Source organism: Argentina anserina, chromosome 3 (genome assembly GCF_933775445.1).
Source record: "Argentina anserina chromosome 3, drPotAnse1.1, whole genome shotgun sequence".
Lineage (NCBI taxonomy): Eukaryota > Viridiplantae > Streptophyta > Magnoliopsida > Rosales > Rosaceae > Argentina > Argentina anserina.
Window position 1 is genome coordinate 15,748,584 of NC_065874.1, and position 27,374 is coordinate 15,775,957.

The following is a 27,374-nucleotide window of genomic DNA, read 5'->3' on the forward strand; positions in this document are numbered from 1 at the left end:
CCCTAAATATTAGTACCGATAACATCAGCTGATGTCGATTAATCCCGAAAAGTATACTTGATATAATTACTTCATAATACTAAAAATTTATTTTAAATTTTGTATAAAGTTATAATATAAAGAAATATACAATTTTAAATCTATTACTATTAACATATATAATATTTTATGTATAATTATTACTAAAAAAAACATATAATTTGATATATGTATAATATATTATATGCATGTATAAAAATTTATTTCTTGGCAGATTTTTGGCATACTGGATTAGGTTTCACACCTCTAAACTAAGTCTGATCATCTACCCACGGAAGCGGGGTTTGACGGGTTTTCTCGCAGGTCTGGCCGAGTAAAAGCCTATCAAACTTGCGGCCTTCACGAATTTTTCAGATCCACGTACTAAATGACGAGGTCTATATGTGCTGTGTACATCCTCACGAGTCACGACTCACGATTATGAAGTGAAACTCGCAATTTAACCATTTTATGCAACCAAATTTCTTTTAAGCCCCTACATCTGTCCAGGGTCACAGTTGTCATTTTGCAATGTACAAGGTTATAGTTCTCATCTGTTATAGGCACAAGAGAAGCATCTCAGTCCGCCTCCCAGTATTTCCTTGATTGCTTATTCTCCGATCAACTTGTTCGGTCGCTCAGAGACACTCCGGCTTCTTCTCCGTTACTCAAAAGGGTCATAGGTATTCCTCCATTTCTCTATGACTGAGTTTCTCTAATCTCTTCCCCGTTCTTCATTCTATTCTCATTTCTAATTCCCCCTTCATCCATAATCCTAAAACGGTCTCCATCATATAAAGCTGATAACAGTGAAATCGATAATGCTGTGGGTTCCCTTTTCTGGGCTATGTTGGTTTGGTTTAGTTCTGTTATGTTATGTTTTATTTTGTGTAGCTATAAGTTTACAGTAGTTATATCTTCTGTTGCTGGTTTTATTATTAAGAACTCAGATTGATAAAGATGGGATCTTTTATTCTTGAGTTGTGTTTTCTTTCACAAGTTTAAAGAGCAAGTGTTATTTGGGTTTGGAAGCTTACGTTTTGTGTTTAAATCTTAAACCCTGAACCCTAATTCTACTGTATTTTTGCATCAATTTTTGTTGTTCCTTTTAGTTACAGTTTCCAGATGGAAAGACTGGCCGACTCACCTGAGTGTTAATATGTTGGCTTGATTTGAACTGGAAATTTTAAAAGAATTGATGATTGTGTCATAAAGGATTTCCAGTATCAAAATTGGTTTTTCAGCACAGAGCACTTTAGTTATATGAAGTTTGGGTACGGCTGATTTTCTGTTTCTAGGTGAAGGTTGCTTGTTATATAGAAGAGAAAAGCATAATGGATGTGGGGGGATTTTGGTTTGCATTAAATTGGCAACAGTGCATCAATTGCACTATTATGATGTTGCTTTAGTCTTTCACAGATTTCAGCATTGGAATATATGCATTGTGATATTGGTTTTGAAGCTCACTGCCTTAAAATATACCAAATGGTTTGCCGCTTTTACCTCACAACAATCTCGTATTCTTCCTTACAGACTTCATCTCAGTCTGGGAATTTTGAGTTTGCATTTCGTAAAGACAAGATGGGTAGGATGATATTGAATAATGCATTGAGAGCAATAGTGAATGCAGAGAAAAGGCAGAAGGCTACGGTGGAATTGCAACCCATCTCCACAGTCATGTCATCTTTCCTGAAAATTATGAAAAATCGAGGTAATCATCTTATTCTCCTCCTTCTAGAACTTGATTAATAATTAGCTAATAAGCCAATTTTGCCGATTATCATCAGTCTTTAAGAAAATACAGAATTTAAATTGTATGAAAAATTGAGGTAAGCTTCAAATTTGGCTTCATTGAGTTTAAGTTTTCATTGCTCATCGTTGTTAGTACACATAAGAAAGAAAATGGTTGCCTGAACAAATTGGGCAGCGTTAGTCTTCAATACTAAATATGCCATCTCTCTGCATTAAAGATCTATCTAGCTTAACTTCAGTGGCCATAAAGTTGTCATTTTGAGGGTTCAGAAGTCATAAGTTGTATTGATTAAGAATAGATAAGTTACACAGTATGAATGGATGCAGCTTTATTTCACTATTGCTCATTTCCGTTAGCTCACGTAAACATAAAATGGTTGCCTGAACAGGTTGACTAGTGATAGTTGTCCATTTTCAGGAACACCCGACTAGTAGGGGCTAGAAAGCTTGATCCTGTTGTTTGATTTTTCCTTCCATCCAATCTTACCTTTTGTGTAAAATACTGTCTATTAGATTAGATTTATTGATATCATGGAATTTCAGTGATTAATCTGCAATTTTGTTATGAAACACAATTCTATCTTCATTTTGATGTGAGGCATGTTAAGAAAGTTTGAATAATGAGCCTCATATCTATGATGGCTTGAAGTTCTTTGGTCATGGTTTAGACTTTAGATCCGGATATGAAATGAATTTGTTGGAAAATTCTATGATTATAAGAAGATTTTCGATCTTCATTTTAAAAAAGTGGATTCTATGTCCACTTCCTCTTTGAGGTTGGGCCTCGGATACCAAACTGATGTATGAGCTAGTGATCAATTAATTGATATGTAGAAAAGAAACAAATAACGGATCAGGGGTCTGAGAAGTGAACATGAAGAATAACTGATGGAAGAATGAGAAGGAATGGAAAAAGGAGTGAATGAAAAACATGTGAGATTCAGGATGCTATAATTGTTGTCAATCAAGTCTGCCTTCTTATATCTACTACAATGCCTTAATACAGCTAGGAAAAGATGATTTCTAATACTTCTAGCCTACTTAGGATTTTTTTTAAGATACTTTTAAGAACTCATAAAACATTCTTTTTAAGAAGAATAATTAACATCAATGGAAAGTTGTATATGGAGTGGGTTGTGGGGGGAGGTATTCTGGGATGCTGCATTACCAATCTAATCTCAGTCAATACCTAATGGAGTGTTTGACTCTATCAAATGCATGGCAAATATTGTTTGTTTCAAATGACAATTATGTTTTGTTTCATTGTATGAAAATATAACAAATCCTTGTTATCTGCAAATGATACTTGTGAAAATTGTTGCATGTTGTAATGTTCCTGATTGCCTTCCAGGATATATCAAGGATTTTGAAGTTTTTGATCCGCATAGAAAAGGGAGAATTACAGTTCAACTTCAAGGCAGGGTTAATGATTGTCGAGCTCTTACTTACAGGCAAGATGTCAAGTCAAGAGATATTGAAGAGTATAAAAAGCAAAAGCTACCAACAGATCAGGTCCATCATCTCCCCTTACATCTGTCAAAGTTCTTGATTTCCATTTTCTCCTTTCATTATTGAAATACCTGTCACTGAAAGTCTGTCTGCATAGAGTATATAGCGAATTGAATTTCTTCATGAAAGTAATGGCTCAGAGTTTCTTGTATTCCTCCTGTGCAGTGGGGTTATGTTGTGATTACAACTCCTGAAGGTGTAATGGACCATGAAGAGGCTATTTCGCGTAATGTGGGTGGTCAGGTTCTTGGCTATTTTCATTAGTTATCTTGTCAGTGGAAACAGAATAGGTTCTGCTACATGTTGAGGTGCCTTCATCTGCAAGAATTTGTTGTTTTTCTTACCTACATATCAATTCTATGTCAGTCCTGTGCCAATTGATGATTTAGATCAATGGTAGAACATGATTGCTCCTCTATAGCACATATGCAATCACTTTCGATTTCACATAAAACGGCTGCTTCATCATCTTTCTATGTCTCGGTGTGCTTGCCATATGAAGACCATATGGTCTTATGATCTACCATCTCTAAATCCCACCCTGTAAACTGCACATGGAATGTTGACAATATGTATCTTTTAAAATTTCTTTTAATTTTACAAGTGTTCCTGATTAGGATTTGGCCTTGATGTGATAGGGACATGGAATGGTTATTGTTTCCATCAATTTAAGAATTTATTATCCAAGTGTCTGGCCTGGAGTGATAAATTGGTTGCAATTTGTTAACTGATAAATTGGTTCCGTAGAGAACTTCTTGTAATTCAATTAAATGAACAAAGTGCTAAACTGTCAATTGGGTAAGAATCATCCTACTCGGCAAGGTTTTCAGCAACACAAACATAATCGACGAGAATATGATAGAATTATGTAGCATGAATGATATGTATTAAGGGTACCCATGTATTAAAGCATACATGATAAACAATAAATAAAATGAATTCATAATAATGTTGAACGTAGCATGAACCCAAGTTGGGTTGCATGGCAGGTCCTCAGAGCGAAGAAGTTTCCCCAAGCCAGGTGAGTCTTCTTGCTTGATAATCAACAGTTACCAGTCAGTAATGCTCTTGATATATCGCTCCGAATTCTGCTCTCCATGCCTGATCATCATCTGGGATTGTGTTGTTTTGCGGAATGTCAGAGTCCTCCCGGTACATTGGTTGCAGAGCAGACTGAGGCAATTTACTTTCTGCCATGTACTGCTTCATGGTGATCATCTCCATCTTATGCTTTCTTTTGACCTTCTCTACTTGCTTCTTCAACATCTCATTTTCCTGATGCACATTCTTGAAGTTCTCCTGTGTTATGGGCATAAGACACTGAGATTAATACCAAGCATCACTCCAAAACTCTTAGTGCACCTATTAGCATAAAATGCAGTTAAAGTTTCATGTTCAAAGCCATAGTAGGAGTTACCTGTGCAACTGATGCTGCATGTTCAGCTTCTCTAAGCCGAACAAGGAGCTCTCCAGCGGCATGAACAGCTTCTGCAGTATCCCTGAGTTGAATCTTAAGACTCTTGTTCTCCTTCTTCAGAAGTTCCTTTTCCCGCTCCCTTTCCACTCTCATTACAGAGAGCTCTGCTGCTAGGGATTTGGAGAAACGAGATCCACGACCCTTTCGTCCGGCCTTTGCTGCTGCCCTCCTAACCTCTGCTATTCCTTCCATGATGGCACGGTGCTTTCCACTCAACTCATTATACTTCTCTTGTAGTTCAACATAGTGTTCCACCATTCTAGCGTGCCCAAGGACAGATCTATGAAGTGCATCATCCAATTCCTCTGTGCAATTCTTCTCCAAGTTCAGTTCCATCTCCACCTTCTCTGCTCTGCGGCGGATGGACTCAAGATCTATTCTCAAGTCATCAGTTAGGGATATCCAGTCACTCTCCATTTCTGTCCATCTCTCTCTTTCCTTCTCTAGTTCCTCCCCATTTAAATCTCGATATGAACCACTTTTTCGAAGTTGGATAGATCTTGACAATAAGGAGGATCTCAGTTTGTCAGTAGACCTTCTGACAGATGGATCATTTTGTACCAGCAACTTGCTTCTTAGCATCTGAACTTCCTTGAGAAGTGCTTCTTTCTCACTCTGATCAAATCGTGCATTCTCATACCCAAGATCCAACTCATTACGAACTTCCTTTTTCTCACATTCCTCTATATTCTCTTGTTGATGAAACCCGGTACACTGCAAAAATCAGTGATTAAGAGACCTTAAGAAAAAAGTGAAATTGTTGACCTGTCTTTGAATGAAGAAGTTAACATACTACCTACCTCATATGGTATCATTTCTTTACCAAACTCCGCAACTGAAGCATATTTCTCACGTTTGTATTGCTCTACCTGGAAAATTCAGATAATCATTAATGTAGATATAGAGAAGAAAATCATTGAGGTCCAAAAAATAAATAAAGTTACCAATTGAGTTACCTGCTCAATTTTAGCTGCTTGCTCCATGCAACGATTCTCAAGCTCCTCCCTCAATGTAGGTTCTTCCGTTACATCCGCGCCCTGAATCAAGGGAAAAAGAAAAAACTAAATTAAATCAGAAGGCAGTAAATGGGTTCATAGATGGCGGGGTTTGGTGGTTTAAGCTCAACACACCTCTTTCATTGCCTTAGAATCCTTTGCATCATCAGCTGCTACAGGCAATGTTTTCATGCTGTCCTGGACCTCATTGGTATCAGCATCAGGCACTCTTCTTTTGCAAGATGCACAAAGGAAAGAAACAGGAGGCTCATCTACTGACTGAGCTGAGGAAGGCTTCAGTGCCAAATGCTCAAAGGAGAAGGAGACTGTAGATTTGTTTAATGAAGAGTTCTGCTGATGATAATCAATCAACTTTAAGCCCCTTTGAAGGCTTGCAGCTAATGACTCGGTGGGACCAGAAAAGTTCCTGCTTGACCGCAAAGAGGATTGGATGTTTTCAAGGGACTCCCTAACCACATCAGACTCAAACTTGGAATTGTCTGGTACCTTGGTCTGACTAACTGAACAACTTGTTGCAAAAGTGACACTTTTCCTTTGTGTATTTCCAATTTTTGGAGACTCTGTCAATGTAGGGCCTTGAAGGACAGGAGACCGGCCACATAAGCTGATAGATATGCCACTTCTAGCTGCTGGATCAATAGCCCCTGAACTGGTATTGTTATCCGCCAATTTGAAGCTGGTCCTAGGAGGATGTTCATCATGAAAATCTTCCATATTAACTTCTTCAAAGTCCTCTACTTCTTTTTCTTCTGAGGAATGGAAGTCATCATCTTCACTTATCAAGTCAATTCCGTCTCCTATATTTTCCTCACAGGAACTATGTAGCTTCTCTAGCTGCTGACCTAATTCCCTTACATCCTCCTCATCAACATATACCTCCTCATCAGAATCATCATCTATGCAGGGTAAGAAAGAGCGATTCAGGCTAACACGTAACTGATTCAAGCTATCCCGCAAGTTTTCCCCTTCAAAATGTCCATTCCTACTGCCTGCTGAGGTAGACTTTGCTTTTATAAGTTCATCCTGCATAACAAGTAATTGAAAACCTCAAAATTGTATTATATTCAACCTGTGTGTGCGAATTTCACATTTGTCCAAAGAATATCATACCTTCAACTGACGAATTTGATCACTCAGATCATTAACAGCATCCTCAGTTATTTCATTTATTACTGGCTGGTTCCTGATAGTTTTCACTCGTTCTCCAAACCTTAGTGTTTGCAGTATCTCACCGTGATTGCTGCATTCACAACAAGAGTCAGTTCTCATAAATCTGTAAAATCTATCAACTTTCAAAAGGATGACAACACAATGACCACATGCATGTCTGCACATATGAGTATATGGCTAGAACATTTACTTGTTATCTGGGGCAACTGCACAGATGACTGTTAATTTTGAGTTGCCACCAATTGATTCCCGAAGTAAATGTGTTAAGCAAGAAGACTTGTACGGCACATCTTCAGATCTTCCAGAATCAGGTGCTTTGGCCAGAGTATTTACTAAAAGCCTGCACCAAATTAATACAAAGCCACATGATTGGACATTTGGACACAAGGGGATAACTTAACTTAAGCAAAGTATGAAAATACACTTATATTTATGATGTTTCCATATTCAACATTATGATCAATTTCTATGTATCAGAATGTTGAAATTGATCAGAGAAATTGTTTCTAATTTATCTTCTTTAGAAATGCGCCTAAAGAGCATTACACTATCACTGCATGTTGTCGACAATCTAGAATTCGATGGGACCATCATAATATACAATTGTTAGGAATCTTACCCAAGTCGTGATAAGGACTTCTTTACATATTTGCCTTCCCTTGCACATTGTCTACCTGAGTCCTCGTCTTTATTCCTTTCCAAACCAGCAAGATCAACAAAGCTCATTCTGCTTGTTTTTGAGCTACCAAAACACTTGGATGAGGTTTCCTGTGGAATCAAAGTAAAAAATAGGTGAATGAAGATACATGCAACAAATAATTATATAATTATTAAACCCCCTTCAGTCCTAGATATATATATATTCACAAGTAAACACAACCCTTTAAGAAAATAGAAAAAGTTTGGATCGCCAAACAGCAGATAGTATGAGATGATACCTTGCACCATGACTCAATGATGAAGGTACAAACAATATGGGACCTAGAACTCTTAGAGTTTGTGCTAGTTGCTCCAACTTTTCTACTTGAAAGCCCCTGCACCATATAGAGAGAAATTGATGAGTGTGGAAAGCAAGGAACAAAGAAATAGACATTTAGACCTTATTGACAATGGAAAAACTGAAATTTTCCCACCTTAATCAGAATTTGTGTCACATCCTCATAGCTGCTCACATACTCCTCGGTCAGATTCTCAACATACAATCCATTTTTGGGATCATCTTTGATCTACAGAAATTCGGGAAAAAAAACCCCATTAGTACTGTTAACATATTCTGGTGAAGCAAAAACAGAAAATAATAGAAACAGTGTGTGAAACAACTAAAAAGAGAAAATCTCAACCTCAAGGTTCCGCATGGTTGGATCAAGTAAGTCTCCTATCTGTTCATTATATACCTGTGATAAAGAAGAAATTCTCAACAGACAATACTACATAAAAACCCAAGAAACCTCAGGTTACCCTATAGTTTCCAATAGAATTTATATAAGAGTACAAAATATGTACCTCAAGAAACGAGCAACGGAACTGGTAGTTAAACTGTTTCCCTTCAGAGTTCTCCTGCTCCTATGTACAGAGTCACCCCAAACAAACATTCAGGAACACATGTTATATACAAGGTTAACTTTCAATATTTTAACTTTAGAAAATGAAATAGAAAAACAAGAGACATACTTTCTGTATCTCAGAGAACAGCATTTGAAACATACGAGGAACAATGCCCTGGCAACTATCAGGAGAGGAATCCTCAACCATGGCACTTGGCGGACCCCACAGCGTGTATGTCTTCCCGCTACCACTCTGAAAAATTTCAACAATACATAATCAGATTGGCATTACAGAATTCATTTACACTAGAAATGAATGCACCTTTTAGTCTAGGGTTATAAATGAATACCTGTCCATATGACAAAATCGAAGTGTTGTAACCGGCCAAGGCATTTTTAACCAAGGGCACACCAACTGTCTGGAAAACATCTTCCTGGTGGGAACCAAATAATACTCACGAATCAAAATCCACAAGCCTAGAAACTAAACCAGCTACGAAAAACTACCAATAAGACCATTTCCTCATCCTTCTATTGTTCAATTAATCCCTCTACAAAACAACACAGCACAATTCTCCATTCTTTTCATCTTTTGCTTTTCTTTAAACAAAAATCGAAAACCCTGATAGTTGAAGATCAGTTCGGTATCATACCTGATCGGATTTCGAATCAAAAACCGAATCAAACTCAAAAGCACGGTCCCCAACCGATATCGCATTGGGAGAGACCTTGTTAACAGTCCAATCTCCTCCTTTTGTAGGTCTAATTCTCACCACAACCTACCCAAATTTCAATCCCCAAATCAAAAAAATCAGTAAAAATAAAATCAAGCAATAACACAGTCCAATCTATCAAATACCTTCACTGCAGGATCCGAAGGTGCTTCGATTTCGTCAGATCCATCAATCTCACTCTGCAAATCAAACAATTTCAGTACTCAAATTTCCAGTTCAAGCTCCAATTTCAAATTACAGCACAACATAACAGTGATTAAGCTACTCTAAGCTTAGGTACCTTCGCCGGAGTGTTCTGAGTCGGAGATTTGGGCGAATCGGAGGGGAGCGGTAGTGGCTTGGCAGCGTCGTCTGCGGCGGGTTGGATGTTAGGGTTAGGAGGAGGGGTGTTTTCGGCACTGGGCGCGGCGGTTTTGGAGGCGAAGAAGGACTTGCCGTGCTTGGTGGAGATGGACCTGGGGAGGAGGTTGCGGATCGATGAAGCGGAGATGGTTCCGAGGAAGCGGGACTCGGCGGCAGTCTCGGTGGTGTTCTTCGGCTTCATTGTTTCTCTAGAGAGAGAGAGAGAGAGAGAGAGAGAGAGAGAGAGAGAGGAGAGAGGAGCTGTACAGATTTGAATTTGAAAAGCGGATGAGAGAGAGAGAGGGGGAAGAGAGAGCGTTGGGTTTTTAAGTGGGAGTTTGGAGATTGATGACCGTTATACAGAGGAATATTGTATGTGAAGATTTCAAATGGGAGTGGGTTTTTTGAAAAAAAAAAGAAATTAAGGGTGAGATTATTTAATGAAACCTGGTTAAAGTAATCCGAAAATGATAATTTTGTTGTACCGGAAAGGAATTTTTTTACGAATTAAACCCAAGATCAACTATGGATTTCAGTTCGCCGAGTTCTCTTGATACATCAAATATGAATTTTGCGCAATACAACGACGTTAGTGACTCCGTTAGTCGGCATACCATTACATATATAATTAAGAGTAAAATTGGTTATTGGTTTCTCAATTGGTTTTCTCTCTCTTACACTCTATCTCCTTCTCCTCTCAATGAATTGGGTCTGCAACTTTGAAAAATCTCACCACTGCCCAGAGGCGGACCTAAGAGAGCAATCTCAGCTGCTGCTGGGTGAATTTGAATGGGTCAGCTATGCTTTTTTATTTCTACTGGGTGGACTTTGATAAAAATAGGTAGAGATTGAGAAGTAGATAATGGGAGAAGTAGAGAGAAAAATAGATATGACGAGTGTTTGTAAATGATCACAATTCTATTCTTTTTCAATTGGAACTGATTATATGTTATCAATTATAATAAAATAATTGTTGTTGACCCATAATACTTCAAACAGTGAGAAAAACTACACATTCTAACTTGGATTACTGCTCAAGATGAATTATTAGTACTTACAGACATTTTAAAATCCCATGAATTAGTACACTTTTATTGTATTTTCTGAATTTTGTTTGCCTAATTCATGAAATATAGGAGGCTTATTATGTAGGTTCAGTGAGTGCTAAGAAGATTGCCTTATACTTTCTTTTTTCAGTCCATCTTAAATTTCTATACACAACTCCTTAATTTTCGATTTTTTATGTATACTAGGTAAAAATAGTGTTTAGACTTATCAAAATTTTTAATCATTCTTCATTTAAAAAAAAATTGCTCATCTATCTTTCAGACCTTAAATCCGCCACTGCCATTGCCTCTACAACTTGGAGGAGATGAAGTCTCTACCGCTGCTTCTAAGGGTCGCAGAAAGGAGGATAGATATTTGGATCTGCACTTTAGCTTTATCCTCTGTTATTAGATGAAATGGTTGATGGAACCAGCTAGATGGTGGATCGTTAGCCCGGACTAGCTTTATGACATGGGTGGATGGTGGGTGGGTTTGATGCCATCATCATATCAAAGCTTTAGAATGGGTTTAAACAGTCTGAGTGCAAAGAATTTTCGGAGCGATGGAATGGAAATCAACCTTTATTTATTGACGTTTTTCATCACAATTTGATAAGTTGATAACGCCACGTGTCATAAAGCTAATCTCTCCCTATATATAGATAGATAAATGAACACTCTCACCAAATCCTTCCTTGTCTATTTGATTTTCTCAAAGGTCCACATTAGGGACTCTCGTGCGAGCCATACGACTAACAATTGAGTCCTCCTCTTTCCGGAAATTACATATAAAAAGACCCGTCAATAAAGAGTTAAGTAATTAGTGAACTTTCATAATCTTATCTAAAATATGATTAAGATTACATTTACGATGACCGTTAGATTGAATAGTGTGCAAATGATCTCGATCATATGATATATATTTTTCGTTAGTTGTTTCAATATTAAAAAAAAAAAGATTGGTGGTGTCATAAAGAGTAAAGTTGGTGGATTATAATATAAAAGGAATTATTATGTTGTTTTAAAAAGAATTATAATATAAAAAATATTATTATCTTTATCGTATAATATTACCTATTTAGACATCATTATTATTTACATAAAAATATATAGATATTTCTCATTTTCACTAAATAAAATAATATAATACTAGATGAATAGTTACTTCCCCTTTGAACGTGACCCAATGAGTGGAAGTAAATGTCCACTTGCAGTGAACAATGTACTGACTTACTGTCCCGTGACCCAACAATACATATCTATATATATTAGGAAAAATTGCTAAAATAAATCCCATATTTGGCTGAAAATTGTCAATTTGCAACCCGAAGTTGCATTTTAGTCAATTTACTTCATAAACTTGGTAAAAGTTGCCAATTTGCACCATATCCATTAAATTTAACTGTTTTTATCCAATTTTACGTCACATGTCATGCACATGAGGGGTAATGTTGTCATTTTATATTTATATTTTTCTTTAAAACAAATTAAAATATTCTTTAAAAATGAGGATTATTATTTTTAATCAAATTATTTATTTACATCTTTTTTTTACATACTTAACTCTATTTCGAATTATATATTCAACATACCCACTCATTCAAATATAGTGTGTTGTGTATATATATTTTTATATGTACACATTTATTGTTAATTTTCTATGTATTTATTTATATGTTTTTAATATCTTTTAACATATTATATCACGTAAAATAATAAATATATAAATTAATAATATACTTCGAAAAAACAAAAAAACATAGTACCAAGTATTCCTCTTAAGTAATTTTATTAATTTATTTCATTATTAAATATGAATAACTATACAATGATAATACTGCCCCTCAAATGCATGACATACGACTTAAAATTGGATGGAAAACATTAAATTTAACGAATGAGATGCAAATCGGTAATTTTTACCAAGTTTAGGAGGCAAATTGACTCAAATGCAAGTTCGGTGAGTAAACTGACAATTATGGCCAAACTAATTTGGGGTCCAAATCGGTATTTTTGCCTATATATTAACCTAACGGGTGAACTTGCTCTAATAGCTGAAACGCTGAAAAAGCGACCCAAGGTGATCAAATGAGAAGATGAAGACGACCATCTATACCTCTGAAAAATCTGGGGATTTGGAGGATTGTCTTATACTCTTATTGGTCATCATGCACTACAAGAATTGCCGAACCATCTATTTCTTTGATTGCTTTAGAATTTTTTTTTCTCAGATCTTCATCCAAGTTCAAAAACCATTACTGGCAAACCTTATTAACCGACAGAATTCACTATTGCAAAACCTCACTTTCTTTATTATTATATATATATATAACATCACTACCATATTGCATAACTAGGTGTATAAGTGGGGGAACTCAAGTCCACCTAAGATTTTGGGAAAAAAAGTAACCAAGTATATGTTGTATGTACATATGTTATGGTTTTGTAGGTTTGGTTTTGGAGCTTTGTTAATATCAGCCAATCGAAGATTAAATCCCAACAAATGAAAATCTTTGAGTATTTTTTATTAACTTTCACGTTTTAATCTTCCTTTATTTCTTCTTTGAGTCTCTATTTTTTAATTTACTTTCAAGTTCCAATTAATCTTCCTAACTATTTAATAATAAGAAAAAAATGTGTTATCTCTCCTTTTCCTCCTTTTCTCTCCTTTTGCCGCAGCTGCTAGGGTTTCTGGGTCTTCTTGATTTCCTGAGCAGATTGGTGTGGTGTGAAGATCTGGATGATGCGCTAGTGTCTCAGGATGGTGGAGCTTTTCCACTCTCACTAGACCATAAAGGGGTTGACGGTAAGGTTGTGAGGTCTCCTCTCTTCCGGTCATGCCTATAACGACAATAGAAGAAGGGTTCTACCTATTTCCTATTCGTGAAAGGGGTTTTGGGGTCTTTGATTCCGGGTCCAATAGAGGAATGTACATGATTTATCGTCGTGCGTGTGACGTCGACAATTTGGTGGATGATCAAGTTCATGGGGTTGGGTTTTCCTCTACTAGTTTGATGGTGAAGGCGGCCATGGCAGAGACCAACGTTGGTGGTTATTTGGGGATGCCAATGGCTCTTGGGTGGTTCTCAATTGCTAGGTTTTTTGTTTCTTAGATTGTTGGTAAGTTTGACTTGGAGGGCATCTTTGGGATGGTCAAGTTCTAGAGGCTGGAATATCCATTTGGTTGGATTGGATTTTCAAGGCTCATAACAAAGTATAATTTTGAGTGGAGGATAGTCTTGATTAGCTTTGTTGCATCTTTTTTCATTTTCTTCTAAGTGTTTCAAGACTACTGAAATAAAGGTGTAATAAATGTCATTTAAAATGTGAATGTATGTTTGTTTATTTGGGATCTAGGGGCAGTTAGGTACTGAGTTTTAAGGGGATGCGCTTTTATTGTCGGACCTAATGGGTGTGTTTCTTCTTGTATGTATTGTTCACTGAGTTTTAAATCTGATTGACATTTCTACTAAAAAAATAAAAGTTCCAATTTTCCTTAAATTCTTAACATGTAGTTAATCTATTATACTTTCATTGAGCATTAATTTTGATTTAAGCTCTTTTGATCAATTTCTAAAAAATTTCTTTTCAGCAATCAACTAAACTTACGGTAATTTTAAATAGATTTATATTTTTATATAAATAAAGTATATATCTAATACATTATAGTTAAATATTTCATGCGCTGCAAATTTCTATGACTTCGGTCATTGAGAAAAAAAAATTCAAGTCCTCTCGAGTTGTGAATCCCACTGAAATTCACAAGTGTTGGTCGTTAGAAATCAAAGATCTGCGATAGCTTTCATGTAGCTTGATCACCTTGATGTCATCTGCCACAACTTGGTATCAGTATTTATCAACTCTGTTTCCATTTCCTTATATGCTATTACAATCGATATCAATGAACTTGAACGCACAAAACAAAGTTTTATTGATTAGTCTAGAGACTAGAGTAACTATCAAAAGCCCAACCTTCTTGCCAAGCACTAATTAGATTCGTAATTGTTTCTCGAAGCCCATATGCACGATTGAACTGTCTCGGTCTCTCTTAACTCTTAAGTCTCAAAGCAAGTCAAGCAGTGTTCATAAGTTGTATAATTAACTTGATGTTTGTATTGACGAATGTAGAATTAGGTGAAGCTTAATTTGTATAATTAACCTGCAACACGTGGATCTTAAAGTCAAGGATTACCCATTAATCTAGATAAAACATACACCTAAATGACCTAATTGTTATTCAAAAGAATTATAGACAAGACACCCCACCATATTATTCCACAGTTAACTTTCAAATATATATACACCTTTTTATGTTTATCTACATGTATCATTCGATTCGGTTTCAATAAGAGTCAAGATTTGCTGACATTAATTTCTTGAAAATCATATATGTAATAGCACTAGATCAATTTGGCCATTTGGGAGTCACTTCGCTACATGAATAATTATACTGTCTAATATACAAGTGTCATGTACCAAGTAGCCGTATGGAAATGCACCTTACAAATTTTTATATTTTAGAGAACTACATGTTTTTCGGTAGGTACTTTCTTATCTGATGGAGGTGGCAAAGGATTAAGATAATTAATCAGAATCACAGTCTTGCTTAGAAAGTGATTCAACAAAATCCGACCAATGCTTTTCAAATTCATGATCGAGTTGAGTTGGGCAGCACTCAGGAAACCCCCTAGTTAGTGTGAGGAAGACGAGGGCAAGACCATATTATGAATTTTTTTCTTTCTATTTTCCGACATGATCGAATAGATATAAATTACAGTCGAAAACTTCTTATACGTACAACCAACACCTATTTGATCGAAACAAAACGCAGACCAACCTAAAAATAGTAAAGCATGCATGGTTCGATTATCTATAAGCTGAGTGATGGAATGATCGACCATTTATGGCATCAACAACGAAGTTCTGTTATATATCTCTTGACATGAGTGAAAGAAGAAAAAACTTCAACAAGAGCAGTTAGGTGCCTAATGCCCTAATTATTCCTAATTACTCATCTAAAACTGATACCAGTGCAATTGGCATGCTGCTATATACTCTCAAAATCTCAATATATATATATATATGCAATGAGCCCAAACCCCATAAACTCTCTCATTTTTCGTATAATACAGCTGCAGATTTACATTAGTTTTTCGCATCGGATCCTCAAAATCTCAAGCCCCATCTTGAGTAAGACATGCAGATTGATATCCATTTGACAACCTGCTTATACCTAACAAAAATGGAATTTGAATTCTCTAGTCTATGACTCTATGCTGATGGTGGGATTAGTTGAACATGATCAAGGGTATATATTTGTTTTTACTTCGAGCATCTTAATTAAGCCTTGGTATGAATAAGTATGAACACATTTCAAAACCAAAGCCTCCATACGCCAATTATGGCACCAAAGGCTAAAAGCACTATATTGCAGCAAGAGGCATACAATGGCAAGTGATGAACACTTTAGTAGATGAAAATTTATGTATATGACATCCAAAATACGCGAGTCTTATCCTTCTACATCGACATCATCCAACAAAGAAGAAAAATAAACAAAAAGAATAGAGAAGAAACAAGGAAAGAGACGAATGATTCGATGAGGGGGAGTTGAGGGAGATGTGGACGGTTCTTCTAGAGCAATATAATCTTTGTCAATGTGGGAGACTCCTTCCGTGGCCAAGCGTCCCCCTAGCCTCTTTGGATAAATATGAATAGGACGCCCTAATATTGGCAAGGGGTCTCTAATATGTGATCTCTACTTCTCTAGTGGCCAAAAGTCTAAGTCGGAGGGGTTTGTATTTTTTTTTTCGAAAGAGATGGGGAGAGTGAGTAATGAGGGTCGTTGAATAATAGTGATGAGTTTGGTGGTGACCCTTTTATAAAGTCGACTGTATTTCATTTATTTGCCCCACCATAACTGCTTGTCACTATGCAAGTGTGACAAGTTTGGGTAGAGAAGTTTGTATTGTCAATAATTCCACGACTTACATAAAAGTAAACCGATTTTATGCAATGTGATGATATTTCATACGATATAGTGGATATACGATAACATACTAGTTCTCTATTTGTATGAAATTGTCTTCCTAAAGTTTAGAGTTGAAAATAGAGAATGACGAACTATCTAACATAATGCTATTAGATTGATGGTGCAAAATTTCGTATTCTATATTCAATTTGATTAGAAGTAATTGATTTCACAAAGTAATTGTTTCTACTTTAATTTCTAAGAATTTGATTGTCAGTGAGCGAACCCACAATCTCACACTTACAAAAACGAAACTTGTATCATTGGATAACTAGTCACATACTCTTGTGTTCGATCAAATTTCTCCCAATTGCTTCTTACAAAAATACAAAAGATGGTGAAGGCACCTTGAGTGGGGAAATAGCTTTTCCCATAAGTGGGAACTCTCCTACATGCTTTTAGAGTTTTAGGTTTAAACAAATCTAGTAACGGCTATTTTGCCTAACACGTTTTCAAAAGAGATATATTAAACATCTTATTTACAATCATTTGGGGAGGAGGAGGACAAACGAGAGTATTACAGCTAATTAAATATGTTTAGATCCAACTAATTAAGTGCTTTTCCGTTTTGTGTTAATATGTCCAATTGAAGCAGTAATCCAATCTATACCTGACATTTAATTTCTTACTTTCTAACTGATGAAGCTTTTTGCCCCCACAACCCTGATGTGTCATTTTTGACCGTTAACTACTTACTATATGCAACTTGTTTGGATCAATAATGCAGGCCTCATCACAGCATCTAATGTGAAACCTCTCATTATTATATTGTATTGAATGTAAATGTGAAGTGTACCTTCATTTTATCTAAATTTATAACTAATTCTCCGGGGAAGACTATGATACACCGAGAGAGGTATCTATCTGATTTCTCTAGAATGATAAATATATGTAAAAAAATAGTATATGTGTTAGTCGATGGGTTTTGGGTGTTTCTAAAATATACTCGAGAAACAACCAATACAAGTGGTCTAGTGGCATTGTCTGTGCTCCCAAATTGAAGTCCGATCTAAAGCTGTCAAAATGACCATTGTTGTAATGCATAATTGAAGCATTTCATATGAGCCGAAGGGATAAAAAGGACGACCTAGGAAGTCTTTGAGGAATTGAGGTAACACTAACAGTCAGCTAAGAAAAAGTGTGCCAAAAAAATTTACATACGGTTATCAAGTAGTGCACTCATCTCGCTACCAAACAAAGTGCTATCGAACTCTTACGGAGCAACAAACTATGTGATGTGAAATCATGAATACACTCAAAGCTTCATCACAATTGTGAGCTTAGTGACGAAGCAATTATAACAAAAAATTGAAAACTGCATTCAAAGATTTCTACTGGAACAAAACAACGTTATTACACAATCAGCAAAAACTACTGAGATACAAATAAACACCAACTTAGAGAACCATTTTTGGTACGAGCATAACCTCCTATGCAGCAACAAACTCTGTAATGTGAAATCATGAATACACTCACAACTTCGTATATGCATTAAACCTTAGCGATAAAGAGATTGTCACAAAAATTGTTTTCAATGTTCAAAGATTTCTACTAGAAAAAGACAACGTTATTACGCAATCAGCGTAAACTACTCAAACACAAATAAATCAGAGTCATTTCCGATACAAACATAACCTTCTTCTAAATAATTCCAATCTCGCTAAATATAATTAGATATTTACCTCATACATTTAGATATACAATTAGCCTCGTTTTCGAGCTTGATGATGGTGAACTCTGAAGCTCTTGATGCCAATGGAGCACTAAAACACAGCCTGACACACAAACACGAAAAGACTTGAAAGAGAGAGACAACAGCAACGGCAGTAGTGACAAGTCGTACATTTCCATTGTCCCCACCGAAGAGCGCGCACTGAGCTCTCCTCTGATTGGTCCGCCTCACTCCAACGCGTGGGACGGTGTCTCTGCCAAGCCCATCCTCCTCCTTCGTTTTCTACTTCTGTGAGTTCTATCCCTCTCTGGATCATAAAGCAATCAACACAAGAAAAAATTCTCCAAAAACCTTTTCTTGGAATTTTCATTTTATATATAAACCCCTCCATCACCCAAATTCAGAGCCTTTCCGACAACCCTCAACTCAACTCAACTCCCCTTCTCTTCTTTTATTCTCTCTCTCTCTGTCACTCACTTTCCTAAAGAAAACAGAGCACTTTCAGAGCTGAGATAGAAAGAAACAGTAACAGTAGCAGGGATCAGGAGGAATAGAGACAGATTTCAAGCATATCTGTTGATTGACTTTGGAGTCCCCAAAGGCAAAGGCAAGGCAGAAAAGAACAATACCACCACCCATCTCAGCTTTTGCTTTTGTTTACTTCTCTACTTGGTTGAATTCATTCATATTTTTGGTGCGTGGCTCAAAGGGGTTTGAATTTGAAGTGGGTTTTTTTTTGTTATTATGATCTGGGTCACTGTGCTTGATTGTGCTTTTAACCCCGTTTCGCTCCCCTTGGATTCCGGTTTGTGTTCTTGCTGTGTAGTAAAGTTGGGAGCTTTACTGGTTTCTGGTTTTAAAGGTCTTGTCTTGTTTTTAAGTTTGGGTTTTGGTTTGGAGTGAAGTCAGATATTTTTTGGGTTTTGGCTTTTGGGTTGGACGAATTAGTTCATCTCACTTCTGGGTTTTTCTCTGGATTTTGGGTTGTTTAAGTTCTGGGTTAACTGCAATTCTCAAGGTAAAGGTTTGAGTTTTGAACTTGTTCATGTGGGACTTGGGTCTCTGAGTTGTTTAAGTAACATGTGTTTAGTTTTATGTGGCTAAAGTTCTGGTCTGGTGTTGGGTTGGATTTGGTTTTGGTTGTGTCTGGTTGTTTGTATGTTCTTTAATTTCTAAGCCTCATAATTTATATATTGGGGGACTTGAGTTTTACTGAAACAATACTAGACTCTTACTTATGCTGGTAGGGTTTTGTATTTGGGAGTTGTCTTTAGTACAATATCGTCTTCAATTTTGCTTAATTTGTGAGCTATGGCTCTTTTTAATGTAGCATTTCAACCTGGACTGACTTCAGAGACCAATCTTTTGCTTTGTCAGGTTTCCTTTCCCTGGTGGTTTCATGGATTCCCCTCAATCTGTTGTGTCTCCATTCAAAACCTCTGTTGTTTCTGAGCCTGAGAAGCCGAAATCTGACTGTTTTGTTCGTGCCAACTCGGGACCATATTCTAATGGAATCGAGGCTGGTAGACAGGAAACCAATGTTTCTAATGTAGAGGACTTCATTGGTGTTGTTGAGGTTTATGTTCATCAGGCCAGGGACATACACAACATCTGCATTTACCACAAGCAGGATGTTTATGCTAAGCTGTGCCTGACTAGTGATCCAGAACTTGCAGCATCCACCAAAACCATAAATGGTGGTGGTCAGAATCCAGTCTTCAATGACAAGGTCCAGCTTAATGTTCGGACTGTTGATGCCTCTGTCAAATGCGAGATTTGGATGCTGAGCAGGGTGAAGAATTATCTTGAAGATCAGTTGCTGGGGTTTGCTTTGGTTCCTATGTCAGAGGTGCTCATCAAGAATGGAAAGCTAGAGAAAGAATTCCCTCTTTCCTCAACCGATCTCTTTCATTCCCCAGCAGGGTTTGTAAAATTGTCTCTCTCTTATTCTGGAGATTTACCAGAGCTGATGTCCTTGGCCGCAAATCCCATTATGGAGGACACAGAGATAACTGATTCTATTCCTTGTGAAGAATTAGATAAGATGGAGTTCCCAGACCCGGACATTGCCAATGAAGACCAGATGATGGTTTCTGAGTATATTAAGATCCCATGTTCTGAGTTTGAGTCTCGGAGCTCTGAGAGCTTTGTTACTGCTGATGGTGAAACTCATGTCAGTTCTGAAGTGGAGGTTCATGCTGCAGAAAGCTTCTCTACGGCTGCTTTTGGTTCTATTCAGGCTCAGAAGCTTGACTCTCCCCCGAGCAGTGTGTCAACCAATGGGGTTTCATCCCCATCAGTCCAAGCAAGCTCAGAGTCATCTGATGCTCCAGCAACTTCAGAATCTCTGAATCAGGAACAAGTTTCTGCCTCAAAAGAGAAAAGGGCGGATCTTAAAGATGGTGAAACTGGTTCATCTGGTGAGGTGCCAATTGACACAATCTCAAAACCTGTCGTCACCGTCAACATTCCAGAGCAAAATGTGGTGCAGCAGGATTTTGTAGATATGTACATGAAAAGCATGCAGCAATTTACTGAGTCTTTGGCTAAAATGAAGCTTCCTGTGGACATTGAATCACCAACCAGTTCAGGAAATTCGAGCTCTGATCAGAATTTAGCTACACCAAAGACAAATGGCTCCCGTGTGTTTTATGGGAGTAGGGCATTCTTCTAAGCTCCTAGTTCACTGGTTGATATGAAGACTCACAGGTGACTCTAGATTTTAGATCGAAGGCTAGTACTAGCTAGTAGTGAACTGTAATAATGTGTTCTATGTATTGTTGTGCTTTCCTTTGTATGTTGCGGTGTTTTTAGATGACTTGAAATCTGCCTTGTACCTGTTTCACAACCTGCTGTTAGTATATATGAACTAATGTTACATCTTCCCTCTTGCTCTTTGTGGCTACTTTTAATCTTAACCTTTTCATTATTGTGATATCCAATTTCATCTAACTATAGGCTAATGATGTTTATAATTATATGATTGATGTTATGGTCCCTACATTCACATGGTGATTGAAGTAAAAAGTTGTAAAGCCAAAGCTTTCGTTTGTTGTGCTTTCGGCCATTTCACATAATTTGCCAGATTTGGTTTAGGTTCAACTAGATCTTTACCATCTCCATCCATATGACATGGACAAGCTTTTAGTTAATCATCGATTGAATGATATCATTCTCTTTGTGCCTATTACATATGTTTGAGTTGTAGTTTTCTTGATGGAGCTGAATTTTATTTCCAGGTAACTGATATGGACAACAAAGTAAAAACTGAAAACCATCCTCTGCCTTAATGCTCTGTTATTTTTGAATTTCTACATTTAAGTGAGGGAAGACTTCTTTGCACCTCATAACACCAAAGAGAGTACACATGTTTTCCCAACCATATAAGATAGTTTCATATAATCAAAGTGGCACTTCTATTACTTCATGTGCTCTGAGGTTGATATGCCTCCTGCATATCCATGCAATTTGGCCATCGTCTTGGTACCTCACTGATATGGACAACAAAGTAAAAACTGAAAACCATCCTCTGCCTTAATGCTCTGTTATTTTTGAATTTCTACATTTAAGTGAGGGAAGACTTCTTTGCACCTCATAACACCAAAGAGAGTACACATGTTTTCCCAACCATATAAGATAGTTTCATATAATCAAAGTGGCACTTCTATTACTTCATGTGCTCTGAGGTTGATATGCCTCCTGCATATCCATGCAATTTGGCCATCGTCTTGGTACCTCACTCTCCATAAGCCAAACTTCTCTGCAATATCTTTTCCAGTTGAGCATCTCCGCTCCCTCAGGAAATCCAGAACCCACTGCTGTGCTGTTCTTTGATCTTGCTGGATATCTCTTGAGTTTTCTGCAGCTCTGCTCCTTCCCTGCATACGCCCAATTGCTGCAGCGCCGACAACTCCAGCTGCAACTGCCGTGCCGGTTCCTGCACCTGCTGCTCCATAAAGGAGGGAAGAATCAGCCAGGTGTGCAACTTCCCTGCTCAAATCAGGTATCATTTCACCCATCCCAGCAGCTAGATGAGCTCCTATCTTGAGAGCAAATGTCAGCAGTTTCATGAACTTGGTGGTGTATGGTGCTAAGGACTTCACAGTACTGTTATCAACCTGCATCATTTCACACCCCATCTGATCTTCGACAACATGCATCTCTCTACGGAATTCACACAACATGTGGAGTTGAATAGCATTCATTCCAGGAACCATGTTGGTGATCAATCTCCTGGAGTAGTTTTCTGTTCTGACAAAGTAGAACATGTTGGGCACTTTCCTCTCTTCAACTTGGACATTGTAGGTCACAAGGTAATTCACTTTGCGGTGAAGCTCATCAAGGAGTCTATGCTCATAATATCTCAAACCTTGAATCTCCTGTTTCAAGTCTCTGATTTCTTGCTCAATGATCTTCAGTCTCTGCAGAACTACCTCAACCCCTTTGGCGATTCCACCAAAAGTTGGTTCAACTGTTGCAAGCTCATCACTGTTGGATAATGCATTCTCTTCTCCATCTGTATTGCTGTCTGGTGGGATTTGCAGTTCTTGAGCAAGGTTGTATAGGTCATGATATCTGTGGTGCAAAACTTCTCGGAAATCATCATCTGATAGGAGGTCTCGAGCAAAGTCAAAACCAGCTCCCATTAGTTGTCTACCGAAATCTGAGATTGGATCCCATGTGTGCTGGTAATCGTACATGCTGTCTGCAGGAACAGAAAGTAGAGCCTGTTTCAGTTGTTGCAATGAAACACATTGTGTTTTCCTGCATCTGGGAGGTGTGAGGTTTCGGACACATTCTGGCCGTATCACGTTTTCAGTCAAGGTGATGCCATAGTAGAGGCTATGAATTGCTGGTATTATAAGCTGCTGGATGACTCTAAGCGTTTCTGTCAGGTTCTTGGTGGAGCATGCTAGAACATCAATGTAGTGACCAAGCTGTCCTCCCAGTTCAACTCTGATGTAGATTCCATTAATATTTATTGAGATTAGGTGCTTCTCAAGACTGTAAGTTGCTCCATGTTGGCTCTTCAAGGCCATGACTTTGTTGTGTAAATGCACCTGGATTTGCAACATACGAAGTTTGATGAGAACATAAAAATTCGTAACAGCACAAATTGTCATCACATTTCTAGTTTTAAGGTAATTAATGATTCTCTATTCATTTCCTTAGCATAATATAGATATCTCTGTAATGTGGGTATGATTGATATGCATGATTCATATGCCCTTATAATTTGAGTCTAGTACTGTTTGTCAATGTTATATAGAGAATAGCAGCATAAAATCAACATGACCATAGTAAATTTTTTCCACATTTCTCTTCAAACCTATTTTGCTTATAGCTTAAGAAAGTTTAGATAAATATCAATAGAACTGAAAGAACAATATATATAAGGATTGGGATAAGTCTTACCTGTAGTCGAGGAAAGAAGCCTGGTGTGAGAAACATGTGGCTTGAATCATCACATTCGAGATGCCTACCTGCAAAAATGCATTCAGGTCTGCTGAATTGCCATCTTTGTGGCTTTCCTCTGCCTTCTTCAAGAAGTGAGGGAATGAATAGCAATGAATTAGGGTCGGATGGGTCTTGTTGGTAACACAGTTCGAGTTTAAGCATCATCCTCACAAGGTCACTAGCATCTAGATTATCGAATATCTTTGAGCCTATTCCAGGAATTGGACTCTGTAGACTTCCTCTAAGAATCTTCTCCAAATCTTTCCTGCTGGTGAATCCATTATTCTCTGAGGAGCTTTGCTTTCTTACATCTAGTCTTATTAGTTGGCCAAGCACCTCCCCACAGAACCACTCACAATCCAAGATCAGAAACCCCAGTTCATCAAAATATATTAACTCTCCCAAGTGATGAAGGCAAGTAGCTACAGCTCGTCGTTTCATTTCCATCTTTGGTTTGTTATCATGTCTTGACCGAATTCTTAAGGACGGAACCTTCACTTGGCATAGCTCATCAAACTCTTTCCACTGCATGGCTGGCTTGTTGTATTTCTCTGACCTCCAGTCTGATAGCATTTGCATAAGATCATTGCAAAGCTGATAGATTCTCGGGACTCTTTGGAGAACCGTTTTGCTAGTCTTTATAAGGTGATGAGTGAGTTTACTCACTGATGCTGATGATCTTGCATCAACTGTGAACACTGTTGGGTAGAAGTCAACAAATCCCTGGAACTTGTCTCGCAATCTTTGGATTGAGTTTACTGCAACCTGCAAGTTCTGTGATGGCTGATTGACTTTGTCATAGTGTGTGAGCACGATAGTCACATTTGGTAGCATGCATTGCTGAACTGCTCTTTTTGAATTCGACACAATGAACCTGAGCCAGTACTGGAGGTCCTCTTCTATCTCGGTTGCATTCTTTGGCTCTCTATTGTTTGTTTTCCTATATAGACTGGACACTACGAGAAAGAATGATGCACTCCCATGCCCTGGAAACATGAGATCATGGAGGGAATAGAATTCATGCTGACCAGCAAGATTCCATATTGAAATCTTCGTGTCGTCATCTTTGAATGATTTGATCTTCACTCCAACTGTTCTAACCGCTTGCTCAACTGGGTTCACTAGAGATCTTACTTGGTCCACAAGGGGAAGCTTTGATAAATAAAGACTCTGCAATATTGTATTGCACAATGTAGTCTTGCCTGCAAACAAAATCCAAATTTGTTTTTCAAAAGCTAACAAGTAATTGAGAAAAAAAAACAACTTGTAGTCTTAGTTGGATGATTACCTGCATATTCTTGCCCACAGAAAAATACCCTGCAACTCTTTGGTACTGTAAGCGGCATGTCCTTCAGCAAATCTGTTTCTGGTTCTGCCTTCCCATTCTGACCCAATCTTTGATAGAGTCCATCAGTCTTTCCTGAAGCTTGCAATGGTGTTCTCGAAAGATCAATATCTTCAATCCAAGGATTTACCTGTAATGTCTCCATGATAGTCTGCAGAAGCAACTCTCCTTGAACACCCTTGCAGCCCTGTAAAGATAAGTATCTCAAGGAGGCATTCTTCTCCAAGCTCTTGAAAATTTTGACAAAATCATCTGATCTTAAACTCTCATCATCGTATATTCCCAACCGAGTCAAAGTCTCATTGGATGTCAGCATATGTAAAATGGCTGCAAGTCCCTCCCTTCCAATCTTGGTTCTCCCACCTCCAAATGTCACAGACTTTAAGGTAATGTTTGCTTGATATTTCAGTGCAGAAAACCGGCTCAAAGGACAGAGTATATGCTCAACTCCTATTCCTGCAAATCTGTTTCCATCCAGATACAAGCTCTCCAAACTCTGGTTCTTGAATAGTCCAGCGGCTACATATATGACTCCTTTATCTTTCAGGAAAGTTTTCGACAAGTTTACTTCTTTGAGGCTATGGTTTTGCTCCAAAACCCATCGAAACTCCTTGGCCCATCTTGACTTCAGCCGCACTCCACTCATGTCAAGTGACTTGACAGTTGAGTTCCAGCCAAGGGCACAGGCAACCCTGCATGCACCAGAAAGGTCCAGCCTGTAAATTCGAAGAGTACTGTTTTCAGGTAGAAACTCAACAACCTTAGAGCTCTGTTCTCCATCTTCTCCACTCCAAACATGAACTTCCATAGCTCTGTTCCTTGCTAAAACCGCAGAGATAAGTGGGGTTGCAGTAATGGAATTTGAGTCAAATATTGTTAGCAGCTTCAGTGTTGTGTTTACTTCAATCATCTTTGATAGCTCCTCTGCTCCCTTTGAGCCAATAGAGTCTTCCCATATCTGCAACTCTTCCAAGCTTTCATTCACTTTCAGAGCAGAAGCAAGAAATCCAGCTCCAGCAGACCCAACATTTGATTCAGTGAACATTACCTCTTTGATCACTGCATTCCTCTTCAGGACTTCAGATAGCTCTGATATGCACTCTCTTCCGAATCTATTTCTCCGAAACATGACCAGCTTGAGATTTGAGTTGCACTCAAGTAACACAGCGAGATCACGCAGCTGTTGGAGCTCCCATTCAATCTGGTGGAACTCCAAGTTTCTTAGAGACAATAGGGTTGCTTTGGATGCTCCTAAAACTGTGAGAAACTGTGTAAAGTAAGGGAGGCTGTCTTTTGAAATGTTTATGTTAATGGAGTTCTCGGTTTCCTGGTAGCAGCCTGAAGAGGGTTGTGAAAGGTAGAAGGAGATGTTTTGTAGGTTGAGGCTTTCAGATTTGAGAGCTTGCAGAAGCCATTGGAGACTTCTGAGGTTTTGGCTTGTTGCCATTGTTAGAATACTTGGAACTCTTCACAACTTCAGAAACATATATATCAGAAGATGTAGCCAAATCTTGTCAAGCATTCTACGATATATAATAGGGGGATAAAGCCTATTCTTTTTCGCTGTAATTGTCCAACCTTTACCTTTTAATGCAGTTGGTAATGATTCGTATTCTAAACTTACAGCTGAAGATTTAATGATTTATACCTGTATGTAGCCATGTAGGTAATCTTGGTGTACTGGTATGAACAGACCTCTACTTGTTTTGCATTGACAGTGCATGGCACCAGTAACTCTAATGTGATACATGGCAGGATCCATGCTGCAAGATTAATCTATTTTTGGACATGGCTGGAGGGGCAATGGAATTCTGTACTTTATTGACATTTGGGGCAGTGAGCAATGCTTCATTTCTCTTGTTTACACACTGAAAAGGACAAAGGGAATCCTATAAAGCAGAATGAAAAGGCAGTTTAGTGATGGTAGACAAACATCCCCTGAATCAGGGTGTCTCATATTATTGTGATTCTACTGTTCATCTTGAAGAGAAATTCTCAGGTGAACCACCAATCATATATCTCTATTTTGAAATTTGAATCAAGACCCAGTCTGGGGAGTCTTTCTATCACGTCCAAATGACAATGCAACTGTAATACTGACTTACATTCGGCAAATCCCCGGAACCCAAGAGAAAAGCAGCAATAAGAAATTAAGAATGAGGAAGGGGAGTGCAGAATTCACCACCCTTCTGCAGTTTCAAACACTCCAAGAAGGCCTAAACACCAATATATTCGAATGATAAATGCTGGAGAATGGCTAT

The 27,374-nt window shown here is 37.8% G+C and overlaps 4 protein-coding genes across 6 annotated transcripts; 2 read left to right on the top strand and 2 right to left on the bottom strand.

Moving 5' to 3' along the window:
• The first annotated feature begins 580 nt into the window (after positions 1-580).
• LOC126788278 (40S ribosomal protein S15a-5-like) lies at positions 581-3,900 on the top strand. Its single transcript, XM_050514251.1, has 4 exons — positions 581-701; positions 1,552-1,729; positions 3,122-3,282; positions 3,445-3,900. The coding sequence occupies exons 2-4, from the start codon at positions 1,600-1,602 to the stop codon at positions 3,541-3,543; spliced, it is 390 nt and encodes a 129-aa protein (XP_050370208.1). The 5' UTR covers positions 581-701; positions 1,552-1,599; the 3' UTR covers positions 3,544-3,900.
• Positions 3,901-4,114: 214 nt separating this feature from the next.
• On the bottom strand, positions 4,115-9,786 carry LOC126785971 (kinesin-like protein KIN-12F). Its single transcript, XM_050511664.1, has 17 exons — positions 9,501-9,786; positions 9,346-9,399; positions 9,140-9,265; positions 8,837-8,920; positions 8,614-8,739; positions 8,446-8,505; positions 8,283-8,336; positions 8,076-8,168; positions 7,881-7,976; positions 7,562-7,710; positions 7,133-7,282; positions 6,883-7,012; positions 5,887-6,795; positions 5,701-5,793; positions 5,557-5,625; positions 4,697-5,470; positions 4,115-4,578 (listed from the first exon to the last, which is right to left on the bottom strand). Exons 1-17 carry the CDS (start codon positions 9,762-9,764, stop codon positions 4,336-4,338), a joined length of 3,474 nt encoding a protein of 1,157 aa, XP_050367621.1. The 5' UTR covers positions 9,765-9,786; the 3' UTR covers positions 4,115-4,335.
• An 8,687-nt stretch (positions 9,787-18,473) lies between these two features.
• On the top strand, positions 18,474-21,253 carry LOC126786352 (uncharacterized). 3 transcript variants are annotated; one of them, XM_050512153.1, is made up of 2 exons: positions 18,474-18,918; positions 19,689-21,253. In XM_050512153.1, the coding sequence occupies exon 2, from the start codon at positions 19,711-19,713 to the stop codon at positions 20,983-20,985; it is 1,275 nt and encodes a 424-aa protein (XP_050368110.1). In that variant the 5' UTR covers positions 18,474-18,918; positions 19,689-19,710; the 3' UTR covers positions 20,986-21,253. The 3 variants fall into 3 exon arrangements, with proteins under 3 accessions (XP_050368110.1, XP_050368107.1, XP_050368108.1); XM_050512150.1 differs by having other exon boundaries at positions 18,476-19,005; XM_050512151.1 differs by lacking the exon at positions 18,474-18,918 and adding an exon at positions 19,014-19,329.
• A 331-nt stretch (positions 21,254-21,584) lies between these two features.
• On the bottom strand, positions 21,585-26,594 carry LOC126785977 (protein TORNADO 1). The gene is made up of 3 exons (XM_050511674.1): positions 25,057-26,594; positions 23,727-24,970; positions 21,585-23,371 (listed from the first exon to the last, which is right to left on the bottom strand). Exons 1-3 carry the CDS (start codon positions 26,558-26,560, stop codon positions 21,962-21,964), a joined length of 4,158 nt encoding a protein of 1,385 aa, XP_050367631.1. The 5' UTR covers positions 26,561-26,594; the 3' UTR covers positions 21,585-21,961.
• Positions 26,595-27,374: the final 780 nt, after the last annotated feature.